Below are 18795 nucleotides of genomic sequence, written 5' to 3'. Positions count from 1 at the left end.
AATCTTCGTTTGGAGGGCTATCTGGCCCTTCCCCTTACCCCTACCCCTCCAACCAAAAGAGAAATGAGACACCCCTACCCCTTCACGTGAACGCGCCAAACGGAGGGGTAGGGCTAAGTGTAGGGCTAAGGGGTAGAATTGGGATTGAGCCTTATTGCACACAACTGGCATTGCTTGATATGGGTAATGGGGGGCCTGTGCCCCAGTAGAGCTTAATGCGCGTAAGATGCCAGCGCGATCAAACAGCTTAAAGGGATAGTTCACCCAAAAATGAAAATTTGATGTTTATCTGCTTACCCCCAATGCATCCAAGATGTAGGTGACTTAGTTTCCTCAGAAGAATACAAACGAAGATTTTTAATGAAAACCGGTGCTGTCTGCCAGCCTTATCATAGACGTGGATGGGCACCAGACCTTTAAAAGTAAACAAAAACATGCACAGACAAATCCAAATTACACCCTGCGACTCGTGACGATACATTGATGTCTTAAGACACGAAACGATCGGTTTTTGAGAGAAACTGAACAGTATTTATATCATTTTTTACCTTTGATACACAGCCACGTCCATCTGTAATGTGCACGAGTTTGGCATCAGTCACGTCACATGAGCACGCGCTCTAGCGTAGAATACGCAAACGCCGTAAGGGGAAATCAGTGAAAAGTCCCGGATGAGTTTGTGCAAACTAATGTAATCTTTTAGCTTTAAATCGGTTTAAACAATCAGGATAAGCACAAGTATTTACCATTTTGAATAGCTGCTATACCCACAATCTCTGTGCTCTGTGTAAACAATGAGTGTCGTATACATGCGACAGATCGCTTCCGGCGTTTGCGTATTCTACCACAGAGCGCTACACATGTGACGTGACTGATGCCGAACGCTTACTCAGGAGAGATGGACGTGGCTTTGTATCAAAGGTAAAAAATGATATAAATACTGTTCAGTTTCTCTCAAAAACCGATCGTTTCGTGTCTTAGGACATCAATGTATCGTCACGAGCCGCAGGGTGTAATTTGGATTTGTCTGTGCATGTTTTTGTTTACTTTTAAAGGTCTGGTGCCCATTCACGTCCATGATAAGGCTGGCAGACTGCACCGGTTTTCGTAAAAAATCTTCGTTTGTGTTTTTCTGAGGAAACAAAGTAACCTACATCTTGGATGCATTGGGGGTAAGCAGATAAAAATCAAATTTTCATTTTTGGGTGAACTATCCCTTTAATAGCCTATTCATTTTGTCAAGAATAATAGCAAAGATTTTTATAATTCATTTAGACTATTAGAACATTGTTTCATTCTTTTTCGCTATGGAACCTGATCGTTTTTTTTGTTTGTTTGTTTTTTTGCTAAAAACGAACTGAAACATTTAGCCTTTTGCAATGAATTTGACGATCCACACTCACTCACTCCCCATCTCATACTTCTGAGTTTGAGATCTTCCCAGAGCACTAGCCTGCTTCAAAGACTACAATCAAGGCGCCCACCACTAGTTCAAATACTAAGTTTTTTTCGATAGCGCTACCATAGAGGCAGTACATGCATTGCATTCACACTTTTGCATTGCAGATTATACAGTTTTCTGTTGCTACGTGGGCGATCAGTTTTTTTTCTGACATTTAGCCAAAATATCACGATTCAGCGCTTCACATGAGCTATTTGGTTGTCTCGACAAATAAATTGTTAGACTAAGGTGTACTCACACTAGGCAGTTTGAACCTTGTTCAAGTGCATTTGACCACCAAAGCGCGGTTCGTTTGACTAGTGTGAGTGCTCCGAACCGTGACCGGGCCTGGCTCGTTTAGCCGTCCCTGGCCCTCTTGGAAGAGGTCAAGTTGGTCTTGGGCGTGGTTCGCATGCAGTGTGAGCACTAAACGTGCTGGAGCACAGAACAGGTCACGTGATGACACGCTTTTGCAAGGTAATGTAATGTTTTTGTAGTCCGTAATCAAAGCTGCAAAGTCATTGCTGCACTTCAGCTGGTAATTGAAAACCTCCCCATACGAGCAGCACGATTGCGTGAAAATGTTCATGCCACAAAAGTGATAGACCTGTTTAACAATAGGCTGTGAGAGGGCTATGGACCACCGCGGACCAAACGATTTAAAATAATTATCCACAAAGTAAACTTTTTCGCGTTCAGCGAGAGTGTTGCTCTTCCTGTTTATCCTGAAACCATTGCAACATAATGACGTAAGCGTGCTCCGGCACGAATGCTGAAAACCTATGTAAGTGCAGGCCAGAGGGGGAGTGGGGAGGGGGACAATCGTACTTTTATGCATTGCGTCACACCATGCCGTGTAAACATAACACCATGTTTGCATTTGCAATCGTAGAACCAGAAACAACAAGCACTACCCTACACTGCTCAAAACTCGCCTTTGAATAGTCCGTACTGAATCCTTTAAATATGAAAACGTACTTACAGGAAGTCAGTCAGAAGCACAGACTGTCCTTAAAGGTTGTATCAGCGATTTCTAGCCTAAAACATAAAGTGTCAATTTCAGCTTACCTTTCTTCACGATCCGCTCGCTGCCTGCCCCATAAATTGTCTGTGAAAAAACCGCGTCTCTCTGGTCAGCCTAGGGTCCGAGATATGCCAAAAAAACAATCGGCACTACCAACCTTTCCACACAAAAACAAACAGTGTTCCAACCAATCAGCGTCAGGGGTTTGGTGTTGTGGACTTTCGCTCCGCCTCCCTCACATCCCAGCACCAGTAGGAAAGTCCACAACACCAAACCCCTGACGCTGATTGGTTGGAACACTGTTTGGTTATCTGTGGTGTGTTGATAGCGCCGATTGTTTTTTTGGCATATCTCGGACCCTAGGCTGACCAGAGAGACGCGTTTTTTTCACATACAATTTATGGGGCAGGCAGCGAGCGGATCGTGAAGAAAGGTAAGCTGAAATCGACACTTTATGTTTTAGGCTAGAAATCGCTGATACAACCTTTAACCCTTTGTGTACAGCTGGCATTGAAAGCTGCTCTCCCAGGTTCAGGAAACTGTCCTTTGTGAAATGAGCATCACCCACTCCGATATTTGTGTTGTGCTGTTCCGGAACAGTGTTGTAAATATAACTTAACCACTGATTTCTAGTTGTGTCCCCATTTGGAAGGTCACATAAAATACTTTCACTTTTGCAATGTCTCCATAACATGGTGGTTGCAACACTACTACAGCCGGTAAAAGTTAGGCCTTCTTTCTTTCTCTACATATAGGCGGTGTTATGCTACTCTACTCACCCTGTGAAGTGTTCAAGTGAATATGAACGAGCCGTTTTAGGGAGTTTTTTAACTTTTTTTTTTATTACTTTTATAATAAATATCTCTTTGGTTTTGAGACTTTAAGCTACTTTACAGATCTTATCTATGCACAAACGGCTTGTAATACTAAAAAGACAGAAAACAGGAAACTGCCAATGACACTTTTCATCCCAGCCAGTGATGATATTCAAAAAATTTTATATTCTCAACAATGTCTTTTTTCAGTGAAAATGAAAGGTGCTATAATGGTTATATTAGGTCAGCAATTATGGGAAGCATCTAATTGCTGTAATAGCCAATAAAGGCTTTTCTATTGATCAGGGGCGTCGGACAGGTCGTAATAGTGGAACAGAGTAACAGGGACCCTTGGCGAGGGGGACCCATCGCCCATTTAAGTCAGAATTTGCCAGGGGTATGAATTATTTTGGGTTTGACTGTATATTTGTGGTATACGTGTCAAAAACCATCTCAATATATTTTTACAGCTCCTCTCTAAGTAGCTCTGTCAAGAACTGGTTGATATTGGCATGTCTAATTACTATTCATGAGCCTCTCTTCTGATTGGCCTGTTGCTTTCTGAGTGACACACAGCCTGACCAACCACAGGTAACTAGGGTCATGTATGCTGTAGCCTGCTGTGGCTTTGTGATACTCAACAGGATGTTTCAGAATGATAATTAATGTTTAGCTTACTGCACCAAATGCAGTAGGCTATGTGACTCTTTCACCAGCAGATAAACATTCACAACAAACAAATATGTGAAAGATGGAATTAAGCAGCGATCAGGGAGCTCCTCACTGTCTGAGCTGAAGTGCATTGTTTAGTTTCAGTTTAGTGTAACGGTACACATTGCGTTATACAGCACATTTGCTGTGTGAAAGAGGCTGAAGTTGACGTGCCACTGGTCTCTTATATTAATGTTGTTCAGAAGCCTGTGTGATGATGTAGTTTCCTGACATCCATAGACTGAACAGTGTTTTCTAGATTTGTTTTCGGTGGTGTTGTTGCTGATCAATGGCATGGACACAATGTTGTCTAAGGGTTTGTCAAAAGGAGGGTGGGACAGTGGTTGGGGCTGAAGGCGATGACTGAGTAGATAGACGTCACATTTTTACGGAAGTCACAGCGGCTCGTGAAAAGGCACATCTACTTAATTCAGACTGTGTGCATTTTACTGTGGATTGACTGTTTTGAAACTTATATGGTAGTTACATAGCCCCTAGACCTCAGTTATCATGAATAAATCCAGGAAATTTAAATTTTGACAATATGGGACCTTTAAGGCTATAATGAGCTTTTTTTTTATCACTGTGGAGCTCTCTTCAAGTTACCACCACTCTTCAAAATATCTTCATTTTTAATGTATTACAATAAGACAAAGAACAACTTTGGATCTCCACAAATCAAAATTAATGCACAATTGTCTGGTCTAAACTTAACAACATAAACAAAGTATAATAAACATTGGCAATATAGTCCAAGTAACATATAAAGCCCTGGAATTAAACAAATAAAACTCAATAGTCTTTCTGGCTTCTTGGTGTGTGTGCAAAAATCCTCAAATGTCAATGTAAAGGCCTTTGGTGTTTTTTTCTAAATTGGGTAGTGTACTGTATATGTATGAGATCTCAGCTTAGCTGTAAAGTGAAAGTGAAAGTCGTGACGTATTGTCAAGTACGGTGACCCATACTCGAAACTGGTCCTCTGCATTTAACCCATCTAGTGCACACACACACAGCAGTGAGAAGTGAACACACACACACACACACACACACACACACACACACACACTGTGAACACACACCGGAGCAGTGGGCAGTCATTGCTGGTTACAAGCCCAACTCTCTCACCATTAGGCCACGGCTGCCTAGTTCAATGAATTTAATGGAACCAAGGCAAATCATGAAGAATCACAGTGATTTTAGGATTGCAGATCAAGGCTCGCCATTCAAACAGAGATCACTCAAGTAGAATCAGCATTCAATAAAACCGGCATAAAACAATGAGGTCACAGTCTGCTCTTACAGATGTTAATCTATGATGACAACATTTATGTATGTAAGAAAGCTTATATAATGCTATTTAAATATGCAACATTTCATCTTACAGCATCTTTTGTTCGCTCGTTTGCATTTACATACTCATGGATGATGCAATCCTTCAACCGAGAACAGATGAACTAATGTTGTATGCAAATTAACTCTGTATCAGTACTGACCCTTGACATTATATAAAACTCTGTTTTTACACATATAGAGAAAGATAAAATGTCTATTAATTCAAAGTAATAAAATTATATAAATATATAAGTGATTAGTATATTACAAAAAAGTCAATGGACTTTAATTAATGTAATAAATAGCTTTTTTTAACAAAGCTTTTGATCATTGCATAATTTTTGCTCAAATCATTTGTATTTTTTCTTTAAAAAGTGCATGATGGTATGAACTAAAATATTAATGACAGTTGTAAACATTAACTATTGATGCATTAAGTTTGTTAATGATTTATTAATGAAGCTTTTAATCATTGTAAACCATCTCTCCAAATTATTTAAAGATTTATTTAAGTGCATGATCATGTGAATTGAAAGTTTAATGACATTTGTAAACATTTTAATTCACATTAAATAATGGAATTTCAGTAGCTAATGTTTAATAAGTACATAACTAATAACTAACGATCTGTATTATATAATGTTTGTTAATAATTTATTAATGAAAGTTATTATAAAGTGTTACCCCTTTGAGCACTTTAATCCTCATGTTAAGACTGAAACTAATATTTGTCCTGCAGCTGTGAATTGGTGAAGGACCATGGCGTCTTTTAAAGAGATGCTCCTCAAACCGATAAGGAAGATGAATCAGAAAAGACACAAGAAAGGTAACGTTTAATTCACTCTGACTGTAACATTATTGACTGTTTACCAGTGTGATGTGTGACAAACTTTCCTCTTTGCTGATGTGATTGTGTGATTTATATTTCTCAGTGAGTATTTCTCTCTCTTTCTCACAGATCAGACCGAGGGCAAGATGAACACATCTGTTGAAGCGGATTCAGATCAGGACTCAAGTAAATAACATTCACTGTCTGTCAATGGAAAAAAGAGAAGATATAAACGCAGTAGCAATTACAGTGCCAGTCACATCAGCGCCAGATTGTATACAAATATATAACATAAAACAGTTTATATAATATATATAACCAGTTTACAATAGAATGAAACTGTGCTGTTTATTATGATTAACTAATAGGTGGCACTGTCAGCAAATTGATTCAGGCTACGTCTACATTGATTTTCATTTAAAAATGCTTTTCGTCCACACTAGTGTTTTCCAAATGTTTCTCATCTACAATGAATCATTGGAAAAACACTAAATTCCCCTTACAGCGCATGCATAAAACCTCATTAAACCTCAATGAGATGATACAAACAAAACAGTCATATGTTAAGATGTTCTAGATCAATCCAATAAATCAGCTGTAAAGAACATAATATAACTATATATTTATAGCTTGTTGTTAGGGATGAACAACGTTGTTTCCAGCAGAATGAATTGAATCTGTCTGCACCAGTTAGTAATAATGATGATATGAAAAATATATTTCTCAAATTTTTTTTTTTTTTTTTAATAGAGCTGGAATACTTTTTGAAAACTCACAAAACCAACATGAAGAAGAAAGCTGAAAATATTTTTGAGGGCAACAAACAACATGGCACCGATCTGAAGGCTGTTTACACAGAGCTGTTCATCACAGAGGGAGATATGAAAGATGTCAATCAGGAACATGAGATTCTGAAGATTGATGATGCTCTAAAGACCCAGAAATCACAGGACAAACCAATCAAATGTGAAGATATATTTAATGAACTGAGGAGAAAGAATGAGGAGATGCAAAAGTCCAAGGGCATTGAGAAAACCAGTGAAACCAGAGAGATCAAGATAGCGCTGACCAAGGGAGTCGCTGGCATTGGGAAAACAGTTTCTGTGCATAAATTCATCCTGGACTGGGCAGAAGATGAAACCAGTCAGGATATAGACTGTGTGTTTCTGCTTCTATTCAGAGAGATCAACATGATTAAAGACACAGAGATCAATCTCCATGAGTTTCTGCTGAGGTTTTATCCTAAATTGAAGGACCTGGAGAAATCAAAGTTATATACAGATTGTAAACTTGCGTTTATATTTGACGGACTTGATGAGAGTCGCCTGCGTCTGGATTTTAAAAGTAAGTCAGTGAACACTGTTGAGGAAAGATCATCTGTAGATGTGCTGTTCACGAATCTGGTCAAAGGGACTCTGCTTCCATCAGCTCTTGTCTGGGTGACATCACGACCAGCAGCAGCCAATCAGATTCCTCCTCGATGTGTAGGTTTGTTCACTGAGGTGCGAGGATTCACTGACCAACAGAAGGAAGAGTACTTCAGAAAGAGAATCACAGATCAGACTCTGGCCGACAGAATCATCAAACACATTCAGACGAATCGTAGTCTCTACATCATGTGCCACATTCCTGTGTTCTGCTGGATCACTGCCACAGTACTTCAGCATATTCTCATCCGGACCAATGAAGAGAACATCAGCACAACACTCACTGAAATGTACATCCACTTCCTGCGGATACAGATGAACATGAAGAACATGAAATATGATGAACGAGAAGAACAACAGCATACCAAGCTCCTGGAATCAAATAAAGAAATGATTCTGAAATTAGCCAAACTAGCATTTGAACAGCTGAAGCAAGAAAACATTGTGTTTTATGTGAAAGATCTGAAAGCATGTGGTATTAATCTGAGTAAAGATGCTGAGTTCACAGGAATGATTGCTGAGATCTTTAAGAAGGAAGATAGCCTTAATGAGACAAAGGTTTTCTGCTTTGTTCATCTGAGTGTTCAAGAGTTTCTCGCTGCAGTGCATGTGTTCATCTGTTACCTGAACAAGAAAATGCAGGAGCTTCAGTTTTTCTTTGAAGACCAAAAACAAAATATCACATTGCAGGATCTACTGCAGAAAGCTGTTGATAAAGCAATGCAGAGTCAGAGAGGACATCTGGACCTGTTCCTGCGGTTTCTGATGGGAATTTCACTGAAGTCCAGTCAAAAGCTGCTCGAAGGCCTGATCAAACACACTCAAGACACCACAGAGAGCATCAGACAAACAACTGAATACATTAAACAAGAACAACAAGATGAGGATATCAGAGATGAAGCTTTAGTCAACCTATTCTACTGCTTACTGGAGCTCAAAGATCATTCATTATTTGAGGAAATCCAGAGTTACATCAGTTCAGATGAAGGTTCAGGAAGAGATCTCTCCTCTTCAATGTGCACATTGCTGACTTATGTACTGCTGATGTCAGAGAAGGTTCTGGATGAGTTCAACCCAAAGAGGTTCACGTCTCCTTCAAACTATGAGAGACTCATTCCAGCTGTGAGATGCTGCAGAAAAGCCCTGTGAGTAATGTCTTCTGTCTTCTGTCTGGTTTGACATTCACATTTGCTGAATCACTGTTCAAATATGTGGAGGACTAGTTATGGGATGATTTTAGACTTAAATTGATTAATAGATTCACACACAATTATCCATGTACTTCATACATTTTCTGCATGTGTCTTACTAACCACAAACAAATGCCTTTCAGTGTGAGTCAGTGTAATTCTGGATTAAATGATCGTGCAGCGATTTGTACAAACACAGACAGTTTAGTTATGCATTAATATATCTTATTCCATGGAATGTCTGGAGACTGGATTCTGATTGGCTGGCAGGTGTGCAGTAAAACCGTTTAATGCACAGGTAGTTCCAAGTCAGTTTAATCAGCGTTCTATATTAATGCGCTGCTTTAATTGATGCACGCAAAAGCTCAGAGAGAGAGAGAGAGAGAGAGAGAGAGAGAGAGAGAGAGAGAGAGAGAGAGAAAGAGAGAGATTTTTTGAGATTTCAACAGACCTTTATTACAAAAACATAAACACGTTATCCAGACAATCTAGTCAGAAAAAAGCATAAAAATAGGAAAATAAGAACCAAAACTTAAACAAAAATAGGGGCAAAGACCAGGTTGTTTTCGACAACCTTGCACAAAACTCCACCATAGCACCAAACAAAGTCAAAGGTAATAAGATCATCCATAGCTTTATAATAACGAAAATCAATAACTATTCTAGATTTTACTGAGTTAAAAAAAACTGCCAATAAACTATAACTCACATTTCGTTCAATTTTGTGTTTCCTAGTAATATAGACAGCCATTTTAGCTTGACCTAATAAAAAGTTCAAAAGTTGACATTTAAAACGTTTCCTCTGAGCATATTTGACACCACAAATAAAAGTCTTAGTAGAAAAAGTCACACCAAAACACAAAAATACATTTTGTAAGGCAGTAAACAAAGGCTCAAGTCTAGAACATTGCATGAAAGCATGAAATACAGTTTCTCTCTGCAGACAGAAAGGACAATCGTGATCAACATCAGGATTTAAAACTGAAATGAAGGCATTAACTGCAACTGCACCATGCAATATTCTCCACTGCAGGTCCCCAAGTTTTTTAGTTAATGGTGACTTGTACAACGCTCTCCATTGAGGGTACTCACCCCCTTCCAACTGTAAAATGTCACGCCAAGGAGTATCCACTCTATTATTTAAAAACATTTTGTTTAAAGATTTAACACAAATTTTATATAGATCTTTTCCAGGAGCTGGCTCTAAGCCAATTAGTGCCACATCTTTACAGTGCAAAAGAACACCTTGACAACCTTCTAAACTGAGAGATAGTGACAAGGCAGGAAATGGGTCATCACAGTTCGGAACAATTAATCCCTCATTGTAGTCATCCAGCAACTTGATTTCTTCTGTTGTGAGAGAAACTCTCCATTGCTCAAGAAGCTTAGCAACTGTCCGTTTTGAATGAAAACCTTAACGACCAGCAACTGAGTCAACATTTTTAAAGTCTTTTCCTGCTAACTGTAATAAACATCCAAGAGTTGTTACTTCAGAAGAGAGAAGAATTCCATTGAGTGCAGGAAAGTGGCCCGCAACAGATATGTCCATACGTGAACCACAAACTAAAGGCTCTTGTAGCAACCAGTGTAAGGAACTTATGCTGCAGGGTCTTTGCACAGTGAACAAAGACAAAACCTTAAAAACATTACGATAAAAAATTGGAAGCTTGGATACATCCATCTTTTTAGGATTCAGCCAAAAAAAAGGTTTGTCCAAACCTAAGCCTCCAAAAGACTGCAGAACCATGAAAGCTGTAGATCTCCAGTTGGAGCCCACTTGTCCACTCAGAAGTCTCTGTACAAATTGCAGCCGAAAAGCTGCTGTCCTGCTTTGGAGATGCATAAGTCCATGACCACCCTCTTCCTTGGGCAAATACAAAACAGCCTTTGGAATCCAATGCAGTTTATCCCAAAAAAAAATCAATCAGAATTGACTGAATTTTAAAAAGTAAATTTGATGGAGGATCAACACACATTAACCGATGCCACAGAGAAGATGCTAACAAGTTATTGATAACCAATATACGGCCCCTATATGACATCTTTGGAAGCAAAAAATCCCATTTTTCAAGGCGACCCTTTATTTTTTCAATAACTCCTTCAAAGTTTTTTTGTACAACCACTTCATTTCCTAAAAACACTCCAAGATACTTGAAACCCTCCCTAGTCCAGATTAAACCACCTGGGAGGTTTGGTTCTCCACTTACCCATGTGCCAACCAAAATGGCTTCACTCTTAGACCAATTTACTTTAGTAGATGAGAACACACTGAAGTCTTTTAACAATTTCAACAACAAGTCAACATCATTCTGACAACTAATTAAAATAACAACATCATCAGCATATGCTGATAATTTAAAAACATTTGGACATTTTGGAATATGCAATCCATACAAATCTGTTCTTAATTTATTTAAAAGAGGTTCAATTGCTAATGCATAGAGCATACCTGACAAGGCACATCCTTGCCTTACACCTCTAAAAACTTTAAAAGGAGCACATAAGTCACCATTAACTTTCAAAATACTCTCAACGTCACTGTACAAAACCTTAACCATTGAAATAAAATTGGAACTAAAACCAAACGCCTCTAGAACATCCCATAAATACTTATGCTCAACACGATCAAAAGCTTTTTCTTGATCGAGTGACAGAAGACCAATATTCATATTCAGCCTTTTACCAAGATCCAAAACATCCCTGATAAACGATATATTATCAAAAATTTGTCTACCAGGTACACAGTAGGTCTGGTCAGGATGGATCACCTGCTCCAAAACTTCTGCTAATCTATTTGCCAAAACTTTAGAAAGCAATTTATAGTCATTGCACAACAAACTGACTGGTCTCCAGTTTTTAATGTCATTTAGGTCTCCCTTTTTTGGCAACGAAGTGAGGATCGCTCTACGGCAACTTGTGGGTAGCCGCCCATAGGCCAGGCTTTCCTTAAGCACCTCTAATAGATCCGGACCTACGTCCGGCCAAAAAGACTTATAAAAGTCCACTGACAATCCGTCAACTCCAGGTGCTTTCCCACATTCCATGCTCTGAAGAGCTCTTTCCAACTCTTCCAGAGTTAGAGATTTGCTGATCTCAGCATTAGCCTCCTCAGATAACTGAGGCAAATTTTCAAGGAAGACATTAGCAGTTTGTTTGTGCACTAGTTCACTTTTATACAATTCTTCATAAAAACTAACTGCTCTTTTTCGAATGTCAGAAGGATCTGACAACAAAGTTCCACCATCAGCTCTTAATGCATGTATAAATCTTCTTTGTCCATTTTTCTTCTCTAAATTGAAAAAAAAATTTGGAAGGTGCATCCATCAATTCTATGCTCTGAAAGCGTGATCTGACCAGAGCTCCTTGTGTAACTGTGTCTAAATATTTACCTAAAATGTTTTTCTTTTTGTTAAGGGAGTCAAAATGAGCCAAATTACCGGTACTATCAACAAGCATCTGAAGCTCTACTAATTCCTTCTCAATTGTTTTCATGGAACGGGTTATGTCTCTTGTGACATTGAGAGTATATTGTTGACACAACTGTTTAACTTGTACCTTTGCTACATCCCACCACTGCTGCAAACATTTAAACGATGATTTTGTGGCTCTAAAATTCTTCCAAAACTCTTTAAAAATATTTTGAAAATGCTTATCACATAGTAAATTGCTATTAAAATGCCAATAAGCGCTTTTTGGCTTAATGGAAGCACGAGAAACAACACACTGTAATAAACTGTGATCAGACAAACCAACTGGACAAATTGAACAGCTTCTAAAGAGATTAAGCTGGTGTTTAAAGCAATAAAATCTATCCAACCTTGCCATTGAAATCATGTTATCATATGCATGAGTCCATGTATATTGCTTCTGAAGACCATGGAAATTTCTCCAAACATCAACAATCTCATGGGTTTTCAGTAATTGAATGAGTCGTTTTTGTGAGGGGATGTGCGGTTCAACATGATTCCTATCAAGACCACTCTCTGTGCAATTAAAATCCCCCCCTAAAAACAAAAAGTTATCAGGGTTACAATTTGATAAAACGTTGCTCAGAGTATCTAGAAAAACCATTCTTTCCAAGGCATTAACTGGGACGTACACACAAATAAAAATAAAAGAACAATTTTCAAACTGGGCAACCACTTTCAAAAGCCTGCCCTTTATAACTTCCTCTACCTGATATGAACAGGGAATAAAATTCTTAGAAAACAGAATAGCAACCCCACCACTGGTTGAAGTCAAATGACTTAAAATCGATAGTCCGTCACATTCTTTAGCCCAGTCAGAACTATTTAATACATCACTGTGTGTTTCTTGAATAAGCAAGACATCAATCTTCTTTTGCTTGGCTATCTCATATAAATGAAACCTTTTCCCAACATCTCTAGCCCCATTCACATTTAAGGAGGCCATACAAATTTCCCCCATAAGAAAAAAAAGGAAAAAACAAAATGAACACAGCCAAAGAAAACAAATGGAAAGATATTTATGTGCTTTCATTACTAGCATTGAACCTTGGTTGAGCGTTAAGTTTGGCAAGAATTTTCTTCAACCGATACACTTCCTGGTTAGTGAAACCCCCATCACTCCTAAAAGTCCTTGCCTTCTCAATGAATTGCAGAACATCAGGAAAATATTCTTCAACTCTTACTTTTCTAGCGTTTTTGGTCAGCTTAAGAAAGGACTTTATATCTTCTATAGTATAAGTCCGGTAAGTACCACTTTGAGGTAAACTGCATGAAACACTGCATTCAGAGAAATCACTCTCGCTCTCTGTTTCAGATTGACTCAAGTTACAATCATCTGTTTTTTTAGTCTGTTTACCGGCATTCTGATGCTTTAATCGTCTCTTCAGAGGCATCTTAAAAGCAACATCGTCCAAATACATAAAAGTTTGATCCTGCTCTATGTTAAGAGACATTTCCCCCGCAGCTGTAACAGGGTTACCGCTATCTAGTGATTCGTTTGCTACAACCCGCACTGGCTGCTCATCTGCCGGGGAAGACCCGTCTTTTTCCGCGTCAACCACGTCATTCTCCCTCTCATTAAGCATGTCAATAGGCAGTATATTTGTACTTATCTCGACTGTCTTTGGCACTAAATCCTGAGGCCGACTTGTGCTAGGTGCATCAACAGCAGTAGGCACAGCAACAACAACATTCTGCATCTCATCATCGTGCGCAGCCTTATTTTTTCCACCATCAGCCGGTAAAGGTTTCTATCCGGCTGATTTAATCTACCTGGACAGGCGCGGATCAAGTGACCCGTTTCCCCACAAGCAAAGCATTTCATACTATTTGTTGTGACAAAGATAACATAGTTAAATTCGTCCTGACGAAAATTTAAAGCCAAATCCAATTCATCCAAATTGCCTTGTAGAACCATATAGACATAACGCCTAAAAGACACGACATGCTTTAAAAGCGGGGATTTGCACCCGATTGGAATCATCTTTATTGGAGAAACAATTTTACCATAGCGAGAAAGCATTCCAGTCAAAACCTCGTTCGAGATAAAGGGTGGCACATTGGACAAAGTTACTCTTTTAGAAGGAGTGGAGAGGGAAAGCAGTGGGGTGAAAATTCCATTTATTACTACACCACTTTCAACTAGCTGGTTCGCTAAATCAACCGTCTTTACAAACACCACGATAGCGTTGTTCATACGGGATGCAGACAGGATGTTTTCAGTACCAATCATTTCACCTATGGCCAGACTGCATTCTTCCACACTCACAGCAGAGTCTACCTTAACACCATGACGCCGTGTTAGGAACTCAAAGTTCCCACTACCTGGGGCAGCCATGCTCCTGGCAGAAAACCGTGAGCAGCTGCTCCGGTGTGTTATAAACTAAACTTTACCCTCCCAAACTACAATGCCAAACAATAAAAACAAAGGAGAGAAAAAAGATGGAAAAAAGTCAAACCACTCGTACCTGCACACGCCAAACGCTCGCACTCAAAACTCCGCCCACTCACTCAGCACATGCGCACAGAGAGAGAGAGAGAGAGAGAGAGAGGGAGGGCAGAGGCAGAGGCGGCGATTCACACAGATTGATTCCTCTTTAACTGCTATTTGAACGGAAACGTACATACCAAGTAATGGTTTAATACCCGTTTTGGTATTCTGTTTAACAGTCGTTTATGTCTTCAGTGAACCGAAACAACTGAGAAAGAGATGCGTGCCAGTATTCGGTTCGTGCATTTGGCCTTAAAGAGACAGCGTCCTATAAATACCTGCAGTGAGAAACACTAGTTATTTTACAATTAATTATTAAATTTCCCCTCCTGAATACTAGTGTTATTGATTTTATTACTAACTTGTATTCATGTTGTATTCATTTACACTTGTCATTTGTATAAACGTTCTTGTTTTGTTACTGAACTTTAGTTCAGATAGTAGTTTTTGCTGTGGATTAGAAGTAGCCTACCTAAAGTAAGCATTCAGTAATTAGGAAAAAACTAACTTTTTTTTTTTTTATTTATTTTTTTAGATGATCCAAAAAATGATCCGATCCATGACTCAAAATCCGTGTTTGTTACACTGTTACATTGGCTTCAAAGTGTGTGAGAGCCTTGACTTTGTCATGGAATAGAAAATAATTTCTTCTTCTGGAATAGTGTTTTCTGTTGAATATTCCCAAGAAAAATCTGTTAAATAAAATAATAATTTAAAATATCTTCATAGTTTTGTGCTAGACTTTCAATTTAGTCTTAAATTTAGTTTGAAAATGGTATTAAAAAGTCTTAAAATGTCTTAAATTTAACTTGGTCAAACCTGTAGACACCCTGATTACATGAAGCCTATGCCCAAAGTTAAACAAAACCAATTAAAAAATTAAATGGCATGATGATGTCAAAATGAAAAGCATACAAATACTTATTAGTTCACATTAAAATAGATCAGTTAGGGGTAGTCTTAAGAGTTAGGTTTAGTGGAGACAGGATATACAGTTTAATTTATACATTATTCTATGGTAGGTCCTTATAAAACATGGAAACCCAATGTGTGTATGTGTGCTTCATGTATTTGTTAACATTTAAGAAACTCTGAATATTAATGCAATTAATGTCCAATAAAGCCTGGTTTAAAGCACTTAATTTATGACATTTTCAGATTTTCTGTAACATAAGCAGTTAATAAGTTGTCAATAAGTTGTTAATAAGTTGACTCCGTCAAGAAACCTACCATCATAGGAACAAATTCAGTAAATATTCAGCCAATCAAATCAAACGAGACAGAGGAAAAAAAAAACAATTGCAACCATTAAGGACTCCGCAGGGAAGCCTATCAACTCTCCACAAGAAATAAATACAATATTTGGAAACTTCTATGCTAAACTTTATTCACCTGATAATAACACAAGACAAGAAAATATTAATTATAATTTTTTTTTTTTATAATATTCAACTCCCCAAACTTAACACAGAACAAATCAGTGCACTGGACAAACCAATCATAGAAAAATAATATATCGCCTGAACCCAATGCCTAACAATAAAGCAGCAGGACCCGATGGAGTTCAATAAACACTTCTGGTCCATTTTATGCTATTTCACTCGTTCCCAAACCTAATAAAGATCCAACCCTTCCGTCAAACTACCGTCCTATAATCTCTCATCCACGTAGACATCAAAATAATCACATAGAATAAAAAAAAAAATGTAATTTATAATCCACCTGGATCAGACAGGTTTCATCCAAAGATTCAGAAAGATCAGATCAGAAAGATTCATCCAATCACTCCTCACTTCAGTGACGGACAACTCTTAGAGCCAATGGGAGCAGCGCATTCATAAGCCCCGCCCACATGTAGCGCCGGCGCTGCTGCTGCTTTCAGTGCGAACACAGAGAGAAAGACGAGATTATACAAGACTGTTTCTCCAGACACTCACTGCTTTAAACATTATTCTAACCAGAAATGTGACTGAGTGCACTTGAAAAACTGAACTAGAATCGAGGCATCATCCTGAAGTGTTGTCATCGGAGAGAGAGAGAGAAGAGTGACATGAAAATCAGAGAAGTGTGATTGGAGCAGATCCCAGTGTTGAAGCCTGAGATTAATCTTCTTTGTGACGATATAGAAATCTGTTTTGCTCTGGTGAGTGAATGTTCATATATTTGATCTAATATCATTTTGAAATGATTCGTTACAAAGCTAATTTGAGTAGGCCGTTCGCATACCGCCTGTGTTAAACTAGTTAGCATGTGAGCTAAAGCTATCAGGAGTTAAAGTGATAAATGACGAGACAAAGAGTCATTTATGAGAGTCAACATGTTTATTAACAGTCGGAGAGTTGTATTAATGTGTCATTTGAGATAGGGCTGCACCATTATGACAAAAATCATAATTCTCCATTATTCCCTTGAAATTATATTTGCGATTATTAATTACGATAAGTTAATGCATTAAAGGTCCCATATTGTACACATTTCTGGAGGTTTATTTTAGTTGTTGATGTCCTTAAGAATATATATTTGCGGTATAAGTGCCAAAATCCATCTCAATAAATTTTTACAGCTACTTTTTTAAGAGCTCTGTCAAAAACAGGTCGATTTTGGCCCATCTAACGAATATTCATGAGCCTCTCTTCTGATTGGCCTGTTGTTTCTGAGTGACGCACAGCCAGGCCAATCACAGGTAACTACGGTCATGTATGCTGCAGAGCCATATAAAAAGAGAGTTACGACACTCCCATAGGCTTCATAGGAACTGAGGAATGCGGAAGTAAAGCGTGTGATGGAGCGGCCAATAGTTACAAACAACCAATAGCTCCTCCATAGAAGCCCATTCATTTCAGCACTTCTCAGGCACAGTCGCAAGTATATTGAAGAAATTACTGCATTTCTTTACATTTTAACGCATCAGTTGACTTCTCGAAAAACTGGCCAATAGTGGTGTTTTATGAAGCGTGTTATAGTTAATGTTTATCGTTAAAAAATAAACAGTTAAACTGTAAATGCAGCTGGATAACCTGAGAAACACTGTAATAGCGACCATAACCAGATACTAGTTGTCATATTTTTATGTTTTTAGTCTTTCTGCAATCTCTCTCTCACTGTGGGAGGTTGAATGAGTTTCAGTAAAGACTGCATTCAAGAAACACGATAAAAATGTATGCTGAATGCATTCGTTGCCTTGTGTTTTTTAAACATTATTTTCATCTTTTCTATTATGTTAAATGCCATTTTTGCTTGCCTTTTATAATATTCAGTTATGTTGTATATTTGAATATCATAAAACAAGAGTAAATTACTTTTTTTTTTAATTTAACATTAAATCGTTAAATCGAAACATACTGTATAATAAAAGAGTGTTTGATCATGTCCAAATACACATTCAGATGTATTTAACCTTAAATATAACACTAACTGTAATCTAAATACTATATTAGAAAATGTTATCTTTTAAATGGTCAGGATTAGTGCTGGGCGATACGGAAAAATCATGTATCACGATATGGATTATTTTATATCACGATAACGATATATATCACGATATACCAAAATAAAGTAGATTTTCAGTTACTCTAAAAAGTTTGACATAAATATCATTGCATAATTTTTTTTGCAACTTTATTTTTATTTGTTATTTGAAGTGATATTTAACTGAACTGTCACAAATTAGAAAACTATGTTTTAGTGCAGCAATATAAATGTATCAAATGACAACAGATGTGGAGGTAGAGCTACAGTAGCCTTCACTTTTTTTTTTATCCACATCATAGTTAAAAAGTAGGCTATTATCAAAATAAACTCTATTTTTTGTTTTTTTTATTAAAGTTATTTTAATTTCAAATCCAAACGTGCTTTTTCAGCATTGGGATACTTTTATCACAGTACACTAATACAATAATACTAGACATATTCTCGTTTAAACTCAACGTATTATAAACAACGTAGGCTGTTATTCAATGCACTTGACTTCTCGATTTGTATATTTGCTCAAGCAAGCTGCAACACATTTAAACACAGCATAGGCTATAGCTTCCTTTTCATATTACATTTGGGCTATCACAAAAATGT

At 37.9% G+C, this 18795-nt stretch overlaps 1 protein-coding gene across 1 annotated transcript; it reads left to right on the top strand.

The window, feature by feature from the left end:
- Positions 1-6082: 6082 nt before the first annotated feature.
- LOC141333042 (protein NLRC3-like) lies at positions 6083-8728 on the top strand. Its single transcript, XM_073837986.1, has 3 exons — positions 6083-6149; positions 6282-6338; positions 6903-8728. The coding sequence occupies exons 1-3, from the start codon at positions 6083-6085 to the stop codon at positions 8726-8728; spliced, it is 1950 nt and encodes a 649-aa protein (XP_073694087.1).
- Positions 8729-18795: the final 10067 nt, after the last annotated feature.

This window comes from Garra rufa, chromosome 4 (genome assembly GCF_049309525.1).
Source record: "Garra rufa chromosome 4, GarRuf1.0, whole genome shotgun sequence".
NCBI classification, from domain to species: domain Eukaryota; kingdom Metazoa; phylum Chordata; class Actinopteri; order Cypriniformes; family Cyprinidae; genus Garra; species Garra rufa.
The sequence above is the reverse complement of the archived record's forward strand: the minus strand, read 5'-3'. Positions and strand labels throughout refer to the sequence as shown.

Excerpts from the sequence above, each read along its gene's own strand:
- LOC141333042 (XM_073837986.1), top strand. The coding sequence starts at position 6,083 with ATGGCGTCTTTTAAAGAGATGCTCCTCAAACCGATAAGGAAGATGAAT. Across the intron at positions 6,150-6,281 it reads TCAGAAAAGACACAAGAAAG|ATCAGACCGAGGGCAAGATG; the intron begins GTAACGTTTAAT and ends TCTTTCTCACAG. Across the intron at positions 6,339-6,902 it reads GGATTCAGATCAGGACTCAA|AGCTGGAATACTTTTTGAAA; the intron begins GTAAATAACATT and ends TTTTTTTAATAG.